Source organism: Lampetra planeri, chromosome 31 (genome assembly GCF_965212315.1).
Source record: "Lampetra planeri chromosome 31, kcLamPlan1.2.h2, whole genome shotgun sequence".
Classification (NCBI taxonomy): Eukaryota; Metazoa; Chordata; class Hyperoartia; order Petromyzontiformes; family Petromyzontidae; genus Lampetra; species Lampetra planeri.
Window position 1 is genome coordinate 5,857,696 of NC_136137.1, and position 23,872 is coordinate 5,881,567.

At 45.9% G+C, this 23,872-nt stretch overlaps 1 protein-coding gene across 1 annotated transcript in view; it reads left to right on the plus strand.

The window, feature by feature from the left end:
* Nucleotides 1-415: 415 nt before the first annotated feature.
* Nucleotides 416-23,872, plus strand: part of ABCB11 (ATP binding cassette subfamily B member 11) — a 44,090-nt gene continuing 20,633 nt past the window's right edge. The window contains exons 1-14 of the mRNA XM_078609100.1: nt 416-626; nt 1,418-1,523; nt 2,456-2,474; nt 6,875-6,956; nt 7,148-7,377; nt 9,464-9,551; nt 10,416-10,549; nt 11,373-11,544; nt 14,229-14,353; nt 15,531-15,705; nt 17,600-17,713; nt 18,613-18,723; nt 20,509-20,634; nt 22,860-23,063. Of these exons, the coding sequence (XP_078465226.1) occupies nt 1,442-1,523; nt 2,456-2,474; nt 6,875-6,956; nt 7,148-7,377; nt 9,464-9,551; nt 10,416-10,549; nt 11,373-11,544; nt 14,229-14,353; nt 15,531-15,705; nt 17,600-17,713; nt 18,613-18,723; nt 20,509-20,634; nt 22,860-23,063 (1,662 nt within the window). The 5' untranslated portion in view covers nt 416-626; nt 1,418-1,441. The remainder of the gene's footprint in view (nt 627-1,417; nt 1,524-2,455; nt 2,475-6,874; nt 6,957-7,147; nt 7,378-9,463; nt 9,552-10,415; nt 10,550-11,372; nt 11,545-14,228; nt 14,354-15,530; nt 15,706-17,599; nt 17,714-18,612; nt 18,724-20,508; nt 20,635-22,859; nt 23,064-23,872) is intronic.

A 23,872-nucleotide genomic window follows, 5' to 3' on the forward strand; every position in this document is an offset into this window, starting at 1 on the left:
TGAACGAGCTGATTTGAATTGATCCATATCTGCGGTCTACGTACTCTTGAACGTAGTTCGATAAACAATGAGAGTTGTTAAAATGTCAGACACTTAAATATGTAATTACGAGATATGAAATAAAATCCGAAATTGGGCCTAAAAATCCGATTCCTGTAAATATGAAATCGGAAATTCATCCGTGTAGCGTAACACTATGAAATCTTACTTTTAAAACAATCCCATCGTTAATACTTGAAGAGCACGCTTGAAATGCTTCCTCTTAAACCTCTTAAACAGCAACCCCAGCAAGTTGTTTAACCCTCCACCCTTCCCTCCTAACCCAGCAGTGGTTGGTCGTCGAATAAAAAAAATCCCCCCCCCCCCCGCGATGAACTTCGGGTCATTGACTCTCGACTTCGAGAGCCCCCCACCTATTCTCCCAGCGCGGCATCGCACTGTCAAAATAAGGTGACGTTCGCGGTCTCGCGAGGAGGACAACCTTGCAAACCCCGCGCCGCAAGGTGCTCCGACAAACTTCACTCCTACGCGGCGGACGCTCGCCGCGAAGAGCGTTGACGTCTCGACGTCTCGAGGCCGATCGTCGCCTTCACCAGCTCTCGCTGCCACCACTTCTGCCACCACAGGTAACGTGGATTGCTTTCGCCAAACTGCCTAATGTCAAAATGTTTTCCACTGGTATATTTAAAGAATGCATTCCTTCAGCCTGGATGATGCCGTAGCCGGACGGTGGTGGCTATGCACGTCGCCTGTAATCCGGCACAGCGGAGGCAGCGAGAGTTGGTGGATCACCGCAACAAATATTGTGAGACTCCCTTCCCGTGGATTTTGAGGTCCCATACCCTGGCTCGCCAGGAGAAGGCAGTACATCAATTGGACTAATCACCATCTGTTTCCATCTGTAGGGGAATAAAGTGTTATTCCCTGCATCGCGCACTTTCAGATGCACTTCTGCGGCCATCTGGAACGCTCTTCTTCCTTCCGATATTAGGAAGCTACTTTTAAATCTAGATTTGAAAACCCAATTCTTTAGAACTGCTTTTTGTGTCTAGTTTGTTGTCCATCCCCCGTACCTCCAATTAAGATGTTTGGCTAAATACGTTGCGAAAGAAGTTCAACAAGGTCGTCAGTTCAAGTCCTGGTTGCCCGTTGACTCAGCCCATCATTCCTCTAGGGTCGATAAAATGACCACGACCTCAATATTCTATGGGTATTTCGGTAAAGCCACGTAGATATAAAAATAATAATAAAAAATATCACGACGTTTCGATCGCAACGGAAGCAATCACGAAAACTTTTAAGGCAAGTTTTCACGACCTCAATGTTCAATTGAGCAGGAAATCACTTGGACTTTTCGTTCGTGACGAATGCAGTGAATGTTCTTTTTTTTCCTGTGTGGGTGTCTGCTCTTGCGTAGGGGTTGCAAGTGAAGAGGCTAATCATGCCAAACTCAGTTACCTTGCAAGGCTTCAAATCGACAGGAAGTGACAACAGAGCATTTAATGGAGACGGATTCTCTAACGGTACGTAATTATTTTTTCTTTCAGATTGTCAATGACTTGAAAAGGTACTCGAATTATAAATGTTGTGGGTTCACTTTCCAACATAGCGGTGTGCTGTACGAGTAACTAACTGGCATGTTGTGTTTACGTGACAAACCTTACTCATTGACTGTGTCGGGTGGTGGCGGGTTTAACGACGCATTTATATTTACGCGCTATAACCCAAAATAACCTCTATTATGGACGTTAAAAATAATCATTACATTTGGTTCTGCACTTTATTTGAATTCATTCTGTGAAAGTTTAACATCAGTTAGGCTGGTATACAATGAATCTCCCTCTCTCTACAGCAGGATTGGTGGGTAAGTGGTGCCCCCGATGCTCTGATTAAGAGGGTTCTCAGAAGCAGTTCTGTAATCTCCGCTTCTGCGGGCAATTCTCGAGTGCAGTGTGATGCACTGATCGTTACGTAACGCCGGTAGAGCAGAATCAGGATGATATTTTGTGACGATGCATTCCATACCCGTCAACCCCTCATCAGTGCCCTACCTTATTACAGACCAATTCAGACAGTATTGGTCACCCCGTGCCCTTATAAATCTTAACGTTCATCCTACAAAGTCCCATCGCAAGGAAGAAACACAAACAAATATTTTTTTTTGCCCGTATTGAAACGGATGTACGCCGTATGGACCTGAAAACTCAATTTCCCTGTCGAAGAATACGGGCAATCCGTAACGGGTATGGCATGCCTTCGTTTACTCACACGGGATCGTGTACTCGTGGCGTGCGTTACAATCGGTTATTCTCAAGTGCGTATCGTCGTATGTAAATGGGTCATCTTGAAACCCCCTGCCGCCACTGGAGGTACTACAATTCACCGCAATGTTGTTCGGGAACGAAAAAAAAACGCATTTATATTCATTTTTAAATTATAATTTTTCTATTTGCAGACATATCTCATGGACAAAGGTATGGATGTCGTGCATACATATTGATGAACACACACTCTCACGTGACCAGTTTGGTTCGTGTCTTTTTGTGCTTTATCAATTCGTTCGTGCAAGCACCGGTGAGTTATTCAGATTTCGGAAGCTAAGCAGAATTGAGACTGGACAGTACTCGCATGTGTGACCACCGTGCATGCATACGAGGTGTTATAGGCTGCTGCGGTGCTCCGCTGTCAGCAGAGAGCCGTGCAGCAAAATACATTGCTGGACTGCTCAATGTCCCAACGTCTACGTTATCAATTCTTCACCAACACGCGCTGGCCAGGCAGGGGTGGTGAACTATGGTCAAAAGCCACAATATCTCAGACGGAGTTTACCAGCGTTTTGAACATTTTTTTTGGCTCTTCTCGACGAATGTAAAAAAATAAAATACTTAGGCTTCGTAATTACCTAACTCTCCTGGTACACAGGAGGTATTGGGTTCCATCCCGACCCTGACGCCTGCTGTGTATTTGGAGGTTGCGTGTCTCTCTCTCTCCACTTGGTCACGTGGATTTTTTTTTTCCGGGTCCTCCAGTTTTTCCCTCCACATTTAGAAACACGCGTTTCGAGTATTTGTCTGCTACATTACCAACACGATGATCCACTTCGTTGGGCTATCATTTATGGCCAAGTTGCTTCTGAGAGGATAGAGACAAATAGCTCAGTGGGCCTTACCTGGTCAAATTAAACATAGTTTAGTTGTAATCCATATTTTTTGTCCTTCCAAACTCGGCATTAAATATTGTACATATTGTCTAGCAGACTGGGTAGCTGCTCTGACTGGACTCGCTTGACTCTGTTGACTGTCGCATTGCCAAAGCCCAATGGCGAGCCAGGATTTACAGGTAGGGGGGGGCAACCCCTCCAGCAATGAAAAATGACAGAGGAGTTGTTAGTAAGTAAGGACTTGTCCCTTGCTTTTTATTCGACGCGTGTGCGGCGATGGCGCAGCCATGGAGGGTCGAATTCGAACCGCGTCGTGTGATCGGCATCGCGCTCGCTGAAGTCGTGCACTGTATACGCAACTGTGCACAATTCTGAGTCACGTATAATTGCTTTACCGTTACTTATTGCCAATTATGGACTCAGACTATTGTCCTATCATCTCATAGAGTCCCTGGCACGTAATAACATGCTACACAGTGACAGTGGGGGTCGCAAAATGACGATTTATTACTAATAAACCCCAATGATCCGATCGAAATGAGGGATATCGATCGGATCATTGGGGGGGGGGGCACGTGCCACCCGCCCCCCCACTGGCTCCGCCAGTGCCCAAGCCACCGATGTAACCTTGACGAGAGGTCAAGGTCTCCCGTACGGACGGACGGAGGTTTTTTTGGTCTAGCGCATGACTTTTCAAAAAACATAGCTATTGCATAAGAAGCAAACATATCTCGATTTAAAGCTTTCGTGACTGCAGGGATTCATATTCTTGGTTCTTTCGGTAAGGTCACGTAGAAATGAAATATTTTATTTTATTATTTCCCTTCTACGTGACTTTACTGAAAGAACCAAGAATATAGCGAACATATCTTTTAAAAAAAAACAACGGTTAGTCTGAACCTACGCATAATTTGAAAACATCTACGTATTTTAGACACAACATACAGTGGTAGGATGTGTAACATGAATAATACGGTAAGATGTGTTGTTGTTGTTGTGGAATTGGTTGCCCACTAGGCATGTAATGGATTCACTGCCCCTATCCGCCCCCTCCTTGCTGCCACATACGCAATGAGTTGTCACGATGCCGGAAATTAATTCAATCCTAGACTATACTCTAACTTCCTCTATTTTTATTTTACCGTTTAATTCTCAGCGCATCTCGTTGTTTTATATCTCGCTTCTACACCGCTACGTTTGCTCCCTTTGCCAAGATTTAACGCGACCCATGCCACTGCTGGCAGGAGGGTCTCCGCAAGGAGGGAGCTTTAGAGAGGCCCTCCTTCGAGAGGGCAAATTTGGCTGGCCAGACGTGGGAGTACCCACACTTTAGCCCACCACAGGACCCTACCATCGAACCTCCCGGGTTTCAACCTTGCACGCCGCCAATGGGTCGACCATCGACCGAATCAGGACCGGGCCACGTGGCCGATGCGGTCACCTGACGATGTCACGAATGGCGCATCAAAGAATCGGCGGCCTGCGAGTGCCGCCACGAATCCCAAATCATCGACCCCATTTAAAAACAGCTGCGATCTTCACTCATTTAAAGGCGGAACGGGTGGGATCCACTCTGCGTCTGAACCGACAATTGAGTGGATAAAAGAAAAAAAATCTACAATTGCATCTGTAATCTGCTGCTATGAATCCACACGAAAGAAGAAGTCCCCACCACTGCGGACCTACGAGCTTGGGTGTTCTAATTTACACTGCCGGTTGGACAGAGTCGCGCGTAATTCGAATTTTTCGTAAATAAAAACTGGTTCGCACGAGCACACTTCATCAAGTCACCGTGTCATCAACAGGAAGAACGCATCTCAGCGCCACTGCATGACACATTGTTCCAATTATAGTTGACCTTTTCTTTCGTATCGATTTGGGCCTTCAGATGCCACCAATCTAGAAGGATATTCCGTCCGCAATGAGCCTGCGTCTCACATTCAGGGTTATTTAGAGGGGCGCCAGGAATATCCCACGGGGCAGGGAGGACCTTGAGCCAGTCTTTAACCCTTTACTTGACCAGCACGTGAATTAAACCGATTGAGACACACGGAAACAACATTGCCTCTTCTTCTTGGTTCTTTCGGTAAAGTCACGTAGAAGGGAAATAATAAAATAAAGAAAATAAAAATTATAAAAATATTATTTTATTATTTCCCTTCTACGTGACTTTACCGAAAGAACCAAGAAGATGAATCCCTGCAGTCACGAAAGCTTTAAATAGAAACATTGCCTCTATTGTAAGAGGAACCTGGATGTGAGCTCAGGGCCGGATGAATGTTCTTGTGGGCCCTAAGGCACTTCTGTCTCGTAGGTCATCAGAGATAACTTTGTACAGCTGCTACTGCTGCTGCCCCATGTCACGACTACCGCCGCTGTCACTCCGCTTGTTTCACGCGGTACTTCGTCCAGCCGCTGTGGCAGATGTCGTTACTGATACGTTCATTATTTAGTCTGTGCTCGAATTCGATTGGAGCGCGTTGTGTACCGCGAGATAAGCAGATTTAAATTGAAAATTTTGCAAAAGATTTCAATTAAGAAATCTTGAAAAGTTAACCGAGAAGATGGATTCTGGCTTAGCAATCACTGGAAGGACGTAATACACCATTTTGATACACATTAGGGTGGGTAGAATAATACATAGTGTTATATTAAAAATGTATAAGGTATAGGGTGGTTTATAGCAATACAGTATGTAATTTAATGTTGGTTTTGCCTATGGAAGTATATAGTACGGTATAGACGCGTGTGATGTAAGAGAATAAAGTTTAGATGGAAGCATATTATATAATTTTTTACAACGTAGAATTTTTCATGTATTACTTACTGTTAGTAACTCAGCTTATTGTAGAGTATAGTAAGTTTACTGATGATGCTATGTAGTTTATACTTTAGTTTGTCATGCAGTTTATACTGTAGTTTTTTACGTGGTTGTTTAGTAACTACAGCTACATACTATTAACATTCCTTTCCTTTGTTAATGCTCCCCCCCTCCCCCCCCCCCCCTTTGATGCTGCTAATCCTGCATAATGCACGGGCATAGTATTGATTTGGAACCCCCCCCCCGCCCACCTCCTACGCATTTTCCATATGCTGAATTCCTCTTGATATGCAAATTATTTTGTTTAGGCGCTCTTCTTCCCACCTCCCCCCCCTCTAACCCAGCTTAAATATACGCTCCAAGCTTGGGGTGTTTCATTCTTCGCCTGAGGATGGCTGCTTGCGTTGTGGCCGAAACGTCGTGAGAATTGTTTTATTATGTTTTATTTTTATTATTTTATTACTTCCCTTCTACGTGACTTTACCGAAAGAACCAAGAAGATTAATCTCCGGTGTTCATTTCTCTCTCATTGACATTGACATGACTCTGCCTCTTTGTACATACACTGTGCCTATCCTTGCTATATACATATTTTTATTCAAGAAGATATCTTGGTTACATATTTTATAACGTGGTCACATTTTTTTCGTAGGTCCTTTAGTTTTCGTACGCCCTAGGCACAGTGCCTACTGTGGTCTATTGGATAATACGGCCCTGTGTGAGCTGGACATTCCATCATAGGTATAATAATTATCATTATTTAGAAAATGCCAATTATGTATCCAGAAAAGCCTCACCAAATACAAAAAGCGCCCCTTTTTCTAGAGAGCGTCCTCCTGCATTGGACAATTTGGCGAATTTGCGACCGCGTGTTTGTTTTGCTTCACGCGCAGAGCTGAGACTAAGAAGGAGAAGGACAAAAAGGACAAGAAAAAAGAGGAGGCCGATCTCAAGCAAGTGGGCTTATGTCAGCTGGTAAGAGCCGCGAGACACAACGCACACTGCGATGGAAATGCTGCATTGTGGTATAAGACTCATCTGAGCAGGAAATCACTTTGGCTCTTTTCTTACGACCATGTCCATCGGACGGTACCGACAAACGAAACGTCTGGCCATAATCCGCTGTTGTCTCACGTCTGACCCACCACCCCCATGCCCACCGCCAGTTCCGTTTTGCCAAAGGGGGTGACATCGTTCTGATGGTGGCCGGCGCCCTCGGTGCCATTGTGCACGGAGCCGCTCTCCCCTTCATGCTCCTCGTGTTTGGGAGAATGGCCGACGCGTTCATCGAGTACGACCTGGAGACCCAGGAGCTGCAGGACCCTAACAAGATGTGCTTGAACAACAGCATCATGTGGGTCAACGGGACGACAATCCCCAACGCCACCGCCTGTGGGTAAGTCCGCTGCATCCAACTCAAGCACATCATCCTCGTCATCCGATTAGCGCGGTCGGCTACGTACGGTGCGAAAGAAGTTCAACATACATACTGCCCATATACTAACACTACCCCATAGACTTAACACTGCCCATAGACTATCACTACCCATAGACTCAACACTGCCCATAGACTATCACTACCCATCGACTCAACATTGCCCATTGACTCAACACTGCACCTCTTATTAGCACGGTTGCCTACGTACGGTGCGAAAGAAGTTCAACATACATACTGCCCATAGACTAACACTACCCCATAGACTTAACACTGCCCATAGACTATCACTACCCATTGACTCAACATTGCCCATTGACTCAACACTGCACCTCTTATTAGCACGGTTGCCTACGTACGGTGCGAAAGAAGTTCAACATACATACTGCCCATAGACTAACACTACCCCATAGACTTAACACTGCCCATAGACTATCACTACCCATTGACTCAACATTGCCCATGGACTATCACTACCCATCGACTCAACATTGCCCATTGACTCAACACTGCACCTCTTATTAGCACGATTGCCTACGTACGGTGCGAAAGAAGTTCAACATACATACTGCCCATAGACTAACACTACCCCATAGACTTAACACTGCCCATAGACTATCACTACCCATTGACTCAACATTGCCCATGGACTATCACTACCCATCGACTCAACATTGCCCATTGACTCAACACTGCACCTCTTATTAGCACGGTTGCCTACGTACGGTGCGAAAGAAGTTCAACATACATACATACAAGGCCCCCGTAGCGCCAATCAGAGTGTCCACGTTTCACCGCGTTGTAGAAGTCCTCCTGGAGGCAAGGTTAGACCGGAGTCATCCACAGATTTGACGAATCCGCGAGTTCCTCGGATGGCCGACTCGACGGTACCATGGTGGAGATGCGGTCGAGATCGACTCTCTGCCTGGATGGACAAAAGTAGGGCACGGTGCGCATGCGGGAATGTCGACCTCAGTTCCTGCAGCGAGGCCAAACAGATGGCTACATCATGGGATCTCCTTTGCCAGTACCAAAATATACTAATAGGGGTTTTCCCCTTTTTTCTGGCAACAAAACTGATACCTTTTGCAAGGAATCATGCTTATATTAACCACAATATTTGCAGTCAAATGCAAACAAAAATTTTTTTTATCAGAGTATTGTTTTTTGTTTGCATTTGACTGCAAGTATTGTGGTTAATATAAGCATGATTCCTTGCAAAAGGTATCAGTTTTGTTGCCAGACAAAAGGGGAAAACCCCTATTAGTATAGATGGCTACATCTTGGGCAGATGATGTGATCTGGTTTTCGAGCAACCAAACTCAGGTGCGAGAGTCCGAGATCCACTCTTTCAAGTTCAAGTTTATTCGTTTAACCTAGGTGAGAACGCAAGAGACCAGGGTAACCTCATTTGCAAGAGTGAATGAATGAACAAGTGGGTCATTGGGTGAACGAATGAGTAAGTGGGTGAATGATTGAGTGAGATGAGTACATTCACAGTTATTTTGATTAATCAGGGAATAACTCAAGTGACCAGATGCGTCTCATTTGTAGGAGTGACCTGGGTACAATCTCATTCATTGTCGATTACCCAAGACACATTTCTCATTCGGCACTCACTCTATAATAAAACCCGTGCAGTTTACTGCGATAACGTTGAATACTATTATACCGGTAGGGGATGTCGGCACAAATCAATTCCCGTCACCCGAACAACAGATGCCAATTCCTGGACAGTCCTCATCAAACCCAGACACGGTGGCAACCCTCGCACCCACTCAATTGCTGGGTCCTCCTCATCAAACCCAGACACGGTGGCCACCCGCGCAACCCACTCCACGCCCTCCTTTATACAGCAGCAGGTTTCGAGTATTTGGTCGCTGTACATTTCGACGCGATAAGCCACTTCGTTGAGCTATTAATTGCGACCAGGTAAATTGTGAACAATACAAATAAAAAATATTGACAAAAATTGCACACATTTGTTAACATTTATGTAAATTGTTTGTGCGTTGCTGTTGTTGTTGTTGTTTCTTTTTTACACCAGGCATACGGACATCGAGGCTGAGCTCACTACCTTTGCTTTCTACTACTTGGGGATTGGATGTATCGTGTTGCTGGTGGGCTATCTGCAGGTACGTGGTAACTGTTTCCAGGATTCCATCGTTATTCACGAACTTGATATCCACCAAAGCAAGTTTCGCAAGTTTGTGCATCGCGACAGACAGAGAGAGAGAAGGTGATGAGAGATAAAAAGTGATGGGATAAAGTGATGACGGGGAAAGCTTATGTATTTATGTTAAATTAATTAAAAAAAAAGGTGCTTGTGCCAATATCATTATCCGAGAAATGTGTTATTCACGGGCATCTTCGGAACGTGTCCCTCGCATACACCGAAGGAATCCTGCACTGACAAATCCATCGAGTACTCGAGCATACGTTTCGTGTTGCTTCTTGCAACGGGGCCAGCGTAGTCTTTGCCTTTTTAGCGTAACACGATTCACGATGTACGGTGCGAAAGAAGTCCAGCATAGATGCATGCGTGGCTTTGGTAGCGGCTGGGTGGTGGTGGCTATGCACTCGGCCTGTAATCCAGCGCTGCGGAGGCAGCAGCGAGGCGTTGGCAGATCATCGCTCGGGCAAAATGTGTGTGCCGCATTTGCCTCCTTCACCTGACACAATTAATAAAGCATTATCACGGTGTGTTCATGAGTAATCGCACTACTTGCGCGATCTAATATATGTTTTTTTGTTACGAATTGTTTTGGTCGCGAAAGCTTACGTGGAAAATTATAAGTGATGTACAGGGGCCTTGGTTTAAGAAAGGCACCTTTACAGACAATCACATTTTGTTTGATACAAGGTTTGGTTGTATAGTAGAGTCCTTTGTCTTACTGGGAACATCAGCAGATAAATGTACAACCGTCTGCATAGAAATCAGGTAATTTTACCACTCACGGACAGTGGTTATGTTGTGTGTGCGGCGTGTGTGTGTCCAGATCTGTTTCTGGGTGATGGCCGCCGCTAGGCAGGTGCTCAGAATCCGGCAGGCTTTCTTCCATAACATCATGCGCATGGAGATCGGCTGGTTTGACGTGAACTCCGTTGGTGAACTGAACACGCGTATATCCGAGTAAGGATGCCAACACTTTGGCCACTGACGCCGATTCCATCTTAACCGCCAGCAAAACGTCTCTCCGAATGTTTTCCGAGTTGTGCCGCATGCTATAATGTCCAACGTTTCACTCCACATGCTGGGAGATTTTTCAGGGCCAATAATTTTGGTTCAAGAACAATTACGGGATTCTATATACACAGTACAACCGGGAATATTTACACAGTAGTATGGGCATAATTTAAATAATAATAATGTAACCGTGATCGTTTTGCAGTGACGATGAGATGTTATCTCAATTGCCTGGTACGCAGGAAAACATGGGTTCGATCCCGGACTCTGATGATTCCTGTTGTTTTTAGAGAGTTCGCGTGTTCTCTCTCTCCCCGCGGTGTATAAACATCTGGCACCGCATATAAACATCAGAGCTGAGGAGACAAACTCGGCCGGACATTGTACTGGCCACACACACTACCTTAATAGGTGCTCACTAACAGCTCTTGTGCCAACGGTCTATGATGCTAACCGGGTGATTTTTGTAAAACTAAAACCATTTTTTTTTAGCAGCTAAGGTCCACTGAGCTATATAGCTCTTTTTAAGAAGCGACCTGGCTACAAATGATAGCCCAAAGAAGCGGCTTAACATTTCTAGCAACCAAATAGTCTAAACGCACATATAGAAATGTGGAGGTAAAAACCAGAGGACCCGGAGAAATAAATTACACGCAACCACGGGAAGAGAGACACGCAAACTCCAAATGTATAGATGCCATGGTCGAGATCGAACCCACAATCTCCTGTATACCAGGCGAGGCAGCTAACATCTCCCTTGTGTTCGCAGTGACATCAACAAGATCAACGATGCCATTGCGGACAAAATGAGCATCTTCATTCAGCGCTTCACGACGTTCGTCTGCGGATTCCTGATCGGCTTTCTCAACGGGTGGAAGTTGACCCTGGTCATCTTGGCAGTCAGCCCCCTGCTCGGCCTGGGTGGTGCGCTCATGGGCTCCGTGAGTGCTGAGTTCACGCAAGCCGCTCAATTCATCGCAAACCACGAGTTCCCGTCTATGAAAGAAAACTGTTGCAGTCTCCCGTAATAAATTCAGGGCTGGAAATGGGAAGAAATTTCCGGGGGAAACTCATAAATGATTCACCCCACCCCTCACTAGATCTGAGGAGGAGGAGGGGGGTGAGTTTCGCTTCGTGTGTGTTTCGCTGTGTGTCTGTGGGTCTCTGTGTGTGTCTGTGGGTCTCTGTGCGTGTCTGTGGGTCTCTGTGTGTCTGTGGGTCTTTGTGTGTGTCTGTGGGTCTTTGTGTGTGTCTGTGGGTCTCTGTGTGTGTTTGTGGGTCTCTATGTGTGGCTGTGGGTCTCTGTGTGTGTCTGTGGGTCTCTGTGTGTGTCTGTGGGTCTCTGTGCGTGTCTGTGGGTCTCTGTGTGAGTCTGTGGGTCTCTGTGTGTGTCTGTGGGTCTCTGTGTGTGTCTGTGGGTTTCTGTGTGTGTCTGTGGGTCACTGCGACCTCAACGGGCTCTGCAATCCAGCAGAAATATATAATCGAGCAATTACCCGGATGGATTGTACCCGATAATACTGTTTAATATAGACCAGGGGGTCGGCAACCCTTCAAGGAGTCACATGGGGCTCTTTAAGGACTGCTTGGTGGCGCTATTCATGGAGGGCCACCGCCTTTGTGTTCACGTGCATTGCCGCTCTTGAAATACACGGTGCTTCAAAACAATGTTAACACTTCTGAGAATTTGTAACAGTACCACGCTGAAGAAGATTCCAGGCAATATGCTGACAATGATGGCGAACAAGTGGAGACTCTTTGACTTTTTGAAGCTATTAACATACTACATTTGTTATAATGTTACAGTGTATTATCCGTTCTTTATCCATTAAAAACGATAGCGCCATATAAGTGTTAAAAAAAATTATGCACCCTGTATTACCGAATTAGAAGAAAAAAAGGGTTTCTTGTTATTTTGGTTGCCGGCCCCCGATGTAAAATATAAAGTAACTGCGGCCATCTACGAGTAGCAGTTCGTATTTGCCATCAGCCGTAACAAAAATGGTTTTATGCAGTTCTTGATCTCCACTCTCCCTTACGCTTGCATGCACACACACACACAACACCGCCACGAATCCAGTGACGCTCACTCACAAACACACACAACCATCACGGCCTGAGTTACAGACAACAAAAACGACAAAGATCCCCCGTATAGCCTGTAACAGAATGTTGGGGCAAGTGCTGTTAGCGAGCACATATGAAGGCCGGCTAAGGGGTGTGGGTGGCCAGCACCACGCCCGGCCGCCTTGATCTCCATAGTAGCGATGTTTACACACCTGCACCAGGTACTCATTTGAGGCTGAGTCGACCTAGGGGAGACCCAGAACCGGCTCAAATAATAGTCACTGGTGTTGGCCGTGAGCGGGAATCGAACCCGGGTGGGTCACGTTCGTGGCGCAGCGCGCTAACTGCTGCACCTCCGCGCTCCCACCCTGAGTTACACGTACACACACACATACATTAATCGCATCCGTAAAAAACTATGGCAGATGCGGATACCTGATGCACAAATGGAGAAAAAAAAATCTCCAATGTGTGATTGTGGGTCATCCACAACAGACCATGCAACGTACAACGACGCATATACGAAGGCGACATCATCACGGCGATGCACTCCGCCGTTCCTGACCCGGCTATCTGGCCTGACCACCTAAATGTGACATTGTCAGTTGTAGCTTTGCATCGACATAAGCCATACGACAGAAGACACGGACGGGCTCTCCCTCTTCACTCGACGATACTCATCACCGCCATCTCCATCACCGCCAGCTACAAATGCTCTAATAGTGGCATTGTCTTTGTGCTGTTCGCCTTTTGGTGTCCTCTGGTCTAACACTGTTTGAGAATAGGCTCTAAAGAAAGCTGTCTCTGGTGCGGTCCAATGCATCATATATCACCAGAGCGTGTTTTTTGTTTGCATATCCACCGCAAGTATATGTGGTTAATGTAGATATAATTCCTTGCAAAACGTTTGTGTCTAGTGTTTTAACATAGTAACACCTTAATAGAGGCTTATTTTGGGGTTAGATCGCGTAAATATATAAATGTGTCGTTAAACCCGCCACCACCCGACACAGCCAACTAGTAAGGGTTGTCACGTTAACAGAACGTGGCCAATTCGTCACTAGTACAGCACACCGCTTGTGTGTTTGAGAGCCAAGCCATTTATAAATTTATAAGCGATCTAACCCAAAAAAAACCTCTATTATGGATGATATTGTTCGCGAAAGCCTCCTACGCGTTAATCCTAACACCTGTTTCATTGCCAGAGAGGGTCAAACCCTATTCTCATAACATCTCCCTCTCTTCTTCTTGGTTCTTTCGGTAAAGTCACGTAGAATGGAAATAATAAAATAATAAAAAATAAAACATAATAAAATAATTATCACGGCGTTTCGGCCACAATGCAAGCAGCCGTCCATTGTGGCCGAAACGTCGTGATAATTATTTTATTATGTTTTATTTTTATTATTTGATTATTCCCTTCTACGTGACTTTACCGAAAGAACCAAGAAGATGAATCCCTGCAGTCACGAAAGCTTTGAATCGAAATCTCCCTCCCTTTGACTACTTTGAGTGCCACCGATAATTTCTTCCCACGTTTCTCGCCGGCTGCTGTCAGTTCGTGGCACGCATGACAGGCCGGGAGCTGAAGGCCTACGCCAAGGCAGGAGCCGTGGCCGAGGAGGTTCTCTCTTCCATCCGCACTGTGGCAGCATTTGGCGGAGAGAAAAAAGAGGAAGATCGGTAGGCACCGTGCGTACGGTACAGGCGCGCTTACGCCATAAATGACGTCTCGCACCTGGGGGGGGGGGGGGGTCAGACATTTGTGACGATGTGTGACGAGAGGGGGGGGTTTTAGAAATTTGACGTCGCATAAAAATGCGCAACTTTAAATAAATATAGACGACATGTTCTACTTATATTCTTGGTTCTTACGGTAAAGTCACGTAGAAGGGAAGCAATAAAATAATAAAAATGTAAAACAATAAGATTCTCACGACGTTTCAATTGCTACACAAGCAATCATCACCAGGTGTGAAACCCACAGCAAGAAAATTAAATATACTTTTTAATAAATCTTTTCTCCTACAACATCAGAGTGCAGCGCCACATTAAATACGCACTAAAATGACAATAGTTTAAAGCGATTTGAAGCATAATTTATATATATTTGGGGGGGGGGGGGGGGCAGAGCTTTGTGACGTCATATTTGAGGGGGGTCTGACTTTTTGTGACGCCGTGTGACGAAGAGGGGGGGGGGTCAAAAATAGTCCAAAATTGCGTGACGTAATTTATGGACGTCCCCTTACGCGGCCGTCTGGAACGCTCTTCCTTCCGATATTAGGAAGCCGCTGGAGCTATGCACTTTTAAATCTGGATTGAAAACTCGTTTATTTAGAAACTGCTTTTTGCGTTTAGTTTTTTGTCCTTCCCCCGCACCTCTGATTAGCACGGTTAGTTACAACATACGTATCTAACTGATGGGCTCCACAAGTCTGGCAACCAAGGGGGAGGCCTAAGACCAGGTGGTGGGATATTGGCAGACCAGGTCTTGGAGGTTGCGTGCCACGACTGCGCGCCGCGGTGGTGAGATGTTAATTGCCTCGCCTGGTATACAGGAGGTCATGGGTTCAATGCAGACCCTGATGCCTGCTGTATTTTTAGAGTTTGCATGTTCTTCCCGTGTTGGATTCTTCTCCGGGTCCTCCGGTTTTTCCCCTCCACATTTAGAATCAACGTGCGTTCAGAGTATTTGGCTGCTATAATATTCCACAAAAGCCACTTCGTTGAGCTATCATCTGTGACCAGGTCGCATGTGTCTAGTGAGAGGATGTACTTGCGCCATTTGTTTTGTAATGGAAAAACTTGAAGATTTTGCGATTGTTGTGTCAATAATAATTTTGAGTTAATTGACGTGCAGGTACGACAATAATCTGGTGATGGCACAGAAGTGGGGCATCTGGAAAGGCATGATTCTGGGCTTTTTCCAAGGATACATGTGGTTCATCATCTTCTTGTGCTATGCACTCGCCTTCTGGTATGGCTCCAACCTCGTCTTAGAAGAAGAAGAATACAGCCCAGGGACACTTCTGCAGGTACAGGCGCTCACAGTCCACAGACAGACACCATACTCAGAATGTTTATTTATCCTGGGGAAATCCGATAAACTATGAAGCTCTTTTTCACACATGTCCAGTACGGGCACGTGGTCAGAAAGTTACAACGAACAATAGAAACAACGAACTTTTTTTTATTACGTTAAATAGTCACAGTATATACGTTCAAATTGCAAAAGTACAACATACGAGGGTTGATCAAAAAGTACCGGGACTACTTTAATTTAGACTCGCTAAAAATATTACAAGCGACAAATTTCTTCAGCAATTTTTTTTTCACTCTGATCATCATATCGGATGACGCAGCTTTAAAAGGATGCCGTTCATTTTCATCAATAAACAAATTGGACGTTCTGACAGGACGGCCACATGGCGAACGCCATATGTTGCCTTACTTTCGTTTAAGCTTAATTTTTTTTATGTTAGTTGTAATACTCCTTACTTGCAACGAGTCAACGACTCGTTGACACTGCGAAGGAATGTCGACGAGCAGCCACGTAAACATATGTACGCAAGCAGATATCTTGGTTACATTGTTTTTATCATACAAACAAAACACAGGATAAACTTTTTTTCAAATGCCCTTTAGTTTCAGTAGGCCCCAGGCACAGTATCTACTGTGGCACCTATTGGGTAATACGGACAAATAAAACGACCGATTCACCGTTCTGACCTTGTGGAACGAACTCGAGGTGCAAAAACATCTTCATTGTCAAAAAGAGACAATCAGCATCGCCTCAATTTTTTAGCGTGGCAAATTCGTGCGATGCAGATTTTAAGCAATGGATGGAAAGGGTCTTTTTTGTGCTGGCCAAATGTCTTTATTTTTCCTTTTCAGAAATATTGAGGTCTACAGAGAGAGTCTTTAAAACAGTCTTGCTGAGGTTGGGTAGTGTGGGGGTAGTTCGATCGATATTGCATTCCAAAAAGTTAATATTTAGGTTGTCTAACTAAAGTGCATTGAGTTCTCCACTTGTGTTGACATCTGATTCAGCGGTGGGTCAAATGTGACTGTTTGATTAAGACTTATTATTAACTATTCACGCGCACAGCACAATAACAATTATTTTGCCAATGGCACTTTAGCGCATTTAACTTATGCATGTCATACTCTTTATAACTATATCTATACTTGTCCACTAAATTATCGATAATATTCATTTTACTTGGAGCACACACATTTATGAACGATACGAAGTTTTCTTCTTGGTTCTTTCGGTAAAGTCACGTAGAAGGCGAAATAATAAAATAATAAAAATAAAACATAATAAAATAATTATCACGACGTTACGGCCACAACGCAAGCAGCCGTCCGTTGTGGCCAAAACGTCGTGAGAATTATTTAATTATGTTTTATTTTTATTATTTTATTATTCCCTTCTACGTGACTTTACCGAAAGAACCAAGAAGATGAATCCCTGCTGTCACGAAAGCTTTAAATCGATAAAGAGTTTATCGTCTTTTTTCCTGGTATGATTCCCACTCATATCAGATCTGTCTGCCCGCTCCGCTCCACTCATTCCTGTCCACACGGTCATCGTCTTCCATGTCAGCTCCACAATTCTTCGTATTTTGATCTTAACATTTCTTTCTAGGCCCGCCCCTCGGTCTATGCCCATGGTGTAGACGATGACATGGGAGGTCCTCTGTTCAATGTCACCCCCCACCCCGTCAACGTCCTCGTAGCATGCAGCCTGGGCCTCTCCCACCTGTGTGCCTCGGTGCAGTTGCACGGCCTGCACACTCCATAGCTACGCCACTGATGTCCACCCGGGGTGCTTCAACGGTGGTCATGTTTCGTCTCCGTTTGGTACGGTCATGTTCCTGGTCGTCTTGAGTCGACCTTCAAATAGTTTGTCTCAACCGTCGGCAGGTGTTCTTTGGCGTGCTCGTAGGAGCCATCAACCTGGGCCAGGCTTCCCCTTGTCTTGAAGCATTTGCATCCGGTCGTGGAGCTGCTACCCATGTCTTTAACATCATTGACCGGGTGAGTGTTTCATAATAATCATCGACGTCAGAAGAATCATAATTTCTAACCACGTGTCGGTCCACTGCGGAATGAAGACCTCCCCACGCTGTGTCTACTTGACTTGCGTGAAAAAGAGCTTCATAGCTCATCGGATTCCTCCAGTCTAAAAGATTCTGATATGACATATTCTGTCACAGGGGCTATTAAATGTCATCGTTTTTTGCACAGCCATCTGCTGCCCAGCATGTAGCACCGCAGCAGCCTATGGCAACCTGTTACCTTACAATGGGGTTCTTTTACCATACTTCACCACGCTGGTCAGTATGGGTTGGTGTAGGTGGTGGCCAGGACAGGTTCAGATATCGCTCGGCCACTGATGTTGACCGTGGCCTGGATTCGAGGTCAGGTCACCGGGTTTATAAGGCTGTGCGCTAACAACTGCCGCCACTATTATGCAGTGGTGAGTGGTTCAATTAATGTGAAACATCTACTCGTAGATGCGAATGCAATTTTCTAAATGGAATAGGGAAACGTACAATTGGCTTCCATGTAATTGTGAAATATATCATTAGACTGAAACGTTCTTAACGTGCATTGTCTCATATACAAAATCCCAATAAATCAATTAAAAAAATCTCCATTGACGAAATTAAAGTCAAAGCTTTCTGATTTAAAATGTCTTTATCTCTGGCCCATGGGCCTTGGTGCAGTTGCACCACCGATGTTGACTCCACTGGTCTCCACCCGAGTGCTTCCATGTTCATGACCATGCTTCTGATAATATTTTTGTAACCCTTCGCATATTCAAGCTCAAATGTGGGCCGGTCCCGTTGTTACATCGAGGTTTCAATAAAAAAACAAGCAAAAAAAATGCTTGCTAAATAATTCCTGTAACGATGATCTGTCGTGTTCAACAGGAGCCAATAATCGACTGCATGTCTGACGATGGCAACATTCTGCAGAAGGTCAAGGGAGACATCGAGTTCCACAACGTGAAGTTCAGTTACCCTACTCGCCTCGACCTCACGGTGTGAAGTTATTACCATTCGCACGCACCAAGACACAGATTCCCCGTATAGCCTTAGGGGCCATCCATTTAGTCCGTACGCATGGAGGGGAGAGAGGGGGGATTAACCCAAATGCGTACGCTTGCGTATGGGAGGTCTACTGACAATGTACGCATAGGAAACGGGGGGGGGGAGGGGGTGAAGCCTCGATAATAATTTGTCTACATTGGCCTTCAAATGAGTTAGATGGTCCGGCGGTGGACTATCTGTTTGCTTAAACACGTGAATATTATTAATCCTTGATCGTTTCTGCGTGGATTAAATATCGGCCGTGCGTACAGGGAGGGGAGGAGGGGTCAAGTTTTGACAGATTTTTGCGGACCGACTCAATGGATGGCCCCTTAACAGCGCTGTCAGGGCAAGTGCTGTTAGCGAGCAGCACCTATGAAGGCCGGCACGGCACACGGGCGGGTGGGTGGCCAGCACCACACCCAGCCGCCTTTGTCTCCCTCGTGGCAATGTTGTACACACCGCAGCAGGTACTCATTTGAGGCTGAGTCGACCTAGGGAATGCCCAGGAGCAGTTCAGATAATCGACACTGGTGTTGACCGTGAGCAGGAATCGAACTCGGGTCGCCGAATTGATAGTACGTCACAGCGTGATAACCGCTATGCTACCTACAACTCCCCATAAAAGTTGGTCTTATAAACAGTTCAGTAGTATTACATCGGATTTGGCTGCACTGCCCTCTATGGTATACCACGTACCACTGCGCTTCTGTGACCATGCAAACCTGTGGTCGTCACCGATCCAATCACTACCCATGCTCAACCCTGCCGCTTGAAAGTAACCTTCATTTAAAAAGAAACTCCATCATTTGTTGTGATTTGATATCCGCAGTTCGCAATAAACAGCATCAGATCGTCGCACAGCAGATGCGGCTGTCTGCCACATTCCTTGAGAATTTTCCGGCGTGCGATCGCAGCCACCGTTCTCAAAACCGTGGACAACGGAGTTAAAACCACTGCCCGCTTCCATCATTCATTCGAAACTCAACCGGCAGCATTTCAGATATTCCTCCCAGCTGCTCATGAAGCCGTCCAATGTCTCATTCATCAAACTCGACATGAACGGATAAATGTTGCTCATCCACTCCCCACCATATGATTCTGAGGGTGTCTGCGCGAGCCTGTGATTCTCTTTATAAGTCTATGAATCTCCGTGTGAGTCTATAGGTCCCTGTCCGTATACGTTTGATGGGTCTCTATTTAAGTCTACGGGTCTCTACGCGAGTCCCTGAGTCTCTATGTGAGAAGATGATTTGTGTTCCGTCACTAGCATCGCGCGTGAGAATTGTTACCTGTTATACGCATACTTTAAGATACATCCTTAAAATTGGGAAAGAAACTGCACAGCACCCTCTGTAATTGCAAATATTGAGAGCACACCTTGTGGCTCTGCCAATCCCAGCAAGCTGCCCTCATCCATCGCTGATTGGAGGCCTGCATTCGGGTTTCCACCTGTTCCGCTGGAGACCAAACCCAAACATATATCTCGGCCAGCTTAGGTATAATCACAGCTGTGCGCGTAAAGGGTAACAAACATCAGTGCAATGCCACCACATCTCGGCACAAATGAATCCCTTCCACACGAACTCGGATTCCAATTTCCGGATGGTCTGGGTCAAACCCACAAGGCTGGCAGCCCGCCCCTCACTGCATGCATGTTCTTATTAGTATTACATGTTCTGGTACGGCCATCATACATTGTGGAGATGCTGTTTTCTCTGTCGCTCCTCCCCACAGGCATTGCATTCATTCAACTTGAAGGTGAACGCAGGAGAGACCACAGCTTTTGTCGGACCGAGCGGCGCAGGCAAGAGCACGGCCATGCAGCTCATTCAGCGTTTCTATGACCCCCAGGAGGGCAAGGTGAGCGGACAGAGGGCGCAGCCGTCCACGGACCCACTCCAGATAAATGCATCCCAGCCATTCCGACCCGCTAACCGTTGTCGAGGTAACGATTCGTCGTTAAGTCAGCGGTTGACGTCGATTCATTACGTACACGCTGCGCGTTGCAAATCGTGCGTGGTAAAAGTCGATGTAATTGTGTATGAAAATTATATTCTAGTCATATACTAATGTATATTCTTAGGTTTTTCCGGTAAAGTCACGTCGGTAAAAAATTTAAATTAATAAAAGTAAAATAAAATAAAGATCACGACGTTTCGGAGGCAACACAAGCTTCCGTCTTCAGGTGGAACCGTCACAGCACGCTTGCTGTATCAAGTAAATTATTTTTAATTTTTATTTTTTTTACCTACGTGACTTTACCGAAAAAATCCTAAGAATATGAATCCTTGCAGTCACGAAAGCTTCAAATCTAGAATATGATAATGTCACATTAGACCTGATTAACTTGCTAGTCCTCAAGGACTCCGGTGATTGGACAGTCTCAATCTGAGAAAAAAATAATATTGTCCACAAATTACTTGAGAAAACCCACAGAGTAGCGTTGCACCCTAGGGGCCGTCCATAAATGACGTCACGCACCTGGGGGGGGGGGGGGTCGGACATTTGTGACGATGTGTGACGAGGGGGGGCCGGTTGAGAAATGTGACGTCACGTCAAAATGCGCAACTTTAAATAAATATAGACAACACGTTCTACTTAATTAAATAGACTTTTGAATAAATGTTTTCTCCTACAACATCAGAGTGCAGTGCCACATTAAATACGCACTACAATGACAATAGTTTAAAGCCATTTGCAGCATGTTTTATTTTTTTTTGGGGGGGGGAAGGGCAGAGCTTTGTGACGTCATATTTGAGGGGGGGGTCTGACTTTTTGTGACAATGGGGGGGGGGGGGTCAAAAATCGTCCAAATGGAGCTATGCACTTCTAAATCTATATTGAAAACTCAATTCAGTAGAACTGCTCTATGCGTTTAGTTTGCTGTCCTTCCCCCGCACCTCCGATTGGCACAGTTGGCTACGCACGGTGCAAAAGAAGTTCAATATACACACTACCCACAGACTCAACACTGCCCATAGACTCAACACTGCCCATAGACTAACACTACCCATAGACTCAACACTACCCATAGACTCAACACTGCCCATAGACTCAACACTGCCCATAGACGCAACACTGCCCATAGACTCAACATTGCCCATAGACTCAACACTACCCATAGACTAACACTGCCCATAGACTCAACACTGCCCATAGACTCAACACTGCCCACAGACTCAACACTGCACATAGACTCAACACTGCCCATAGACTCAACACTACCCATAGACTCAACACTGCCCATAGACTCAACACTGCCCACAGACTCAACACTACCCATAGACTAACACTACCGATAGACTCAACACTGCCCATAGACTCAACACTGCCCATAGACTCAACACTGCCCATAGACTCAACACTGCCCACAGACTCAACACTGCACATAGACTCAACACTGCCCATAGACTCAACACTACCCATAGACTCAACACTGCCCATAGACTCAACACTGCCCACAGACTCAACACTGCCCATAGACTAACACTACCCATAGACTCAACACTGCCCATAGACTCAACACTGCCCACAGACTCAACACTGCACATAGACTCAACACTGCCCATAGACTCAACACTACCCATAGACTCAACACTGCCCATATACTCAACACTGCCCACAGACTCAACACTGCCCATAGACTCAACACTACCCATAGACTCAACACTGCCCATAGACTCAACACTGCCCATAGACTCAACACTGCCCATAGACTCAACACTGCACATAAACTCAACACCGCACCATAGACTCAACACTACCCATAGACTCAACACTGCCCATAGACTCAACACTGCCCATAGACTCAACACTGCCCATAGACTCAACACTGCCCATAGACTCAACACTACCCATAGACTCAACACTGCCCATAGACTCAACACTGCCCACAGACTCAACACTGCCCATAGACTCAACACTGCCCATAGACTCAACACTGCCCACAGACTCAACACTGCACATAAACTCAACACCGCACCTCCGATTGGCACGGTTGGCTACGCACGGTGCAAAAAAAGTTCAGTACGTACGCACGCGCGTGCCTGCGTAACCGTCCGTCCGACTTTGCGCCCCCACCCAAGGTGACGCTGGACGGGCACGACATCCGCTCGCTGAACCTGCGCTGGATGCGGTCACTAATCGGCGTCGTGGAGCAGGAGCCCATTCTGTTCGCCACGACGATCGCGGAGAACATCCGCTACGGCCGCGACAACGTCACCATGAGCGACGTGGAGCAGGCAGCTCGCCGTGCCAACGCCTACAACTTCATCATGGAGCTCCCGCATGTACGCGCGAGCGCGCGCACGCTACGTTACGAGCACACCCGGGCCGCGTGACATGTGTCGTATGCGTGTTACAGGGCCGGATTTAGGCACGAAGATAAGTAAGTTACGGCTTAGGGCGGTGTTCTTCATTGCAAGGCCAAGTCGGGCCACTGGTGGCCCCCTGATGTGCGGTCCTCGACAATACACAAATGGTGAAAACATCCCCCCATCATTATCGTGATGCTGTCAATCCCCAATGGTTTCAAATGTGTGGTGGCCACTCGCACTGATGATGTCTTATCGGCGAAAGTGGGCCCCTCTCTGAAAATGAGTGAAGAACACTGCTCTCGTTATAAATTAGTGAAGACCACTAAATATGAAGAAAAAACATTCATACAAAGTTTAAAGTTTTACGCAATCGATTGAAGAGTAAGGGAGAAAGGGAAAAAATGCTCTCGAAAACGGTTATTTTCATTCCGATATGGATATGACAAAAATATCCAGGCATTCCTCGATGGGACCTCTTAAGCTTGGCATGACTTAGGGCCCCAGCGTTCCGTAATCCGGCCCTGTGTGTGTACATGTGTACGTGTTGATCTGAATGTGCTGTTCACTGCTGTATGAGGGTATCTGGGTTGTGGGACCATTGTGGTGAAGTATGGTCAAATAGCCCCTCGCGACAGACACATCGTGAGGAGGCCTTCGTCAAGCAATGGAGCATAAATATATTAACAAATAAATAAACATTAAATTTCGATTTAAAGCTTTCGTGACTGCAGGGATTCATCTTCTTGGTTCTTTCGGTAAAGTCACGTAGAAGGGAAATAATA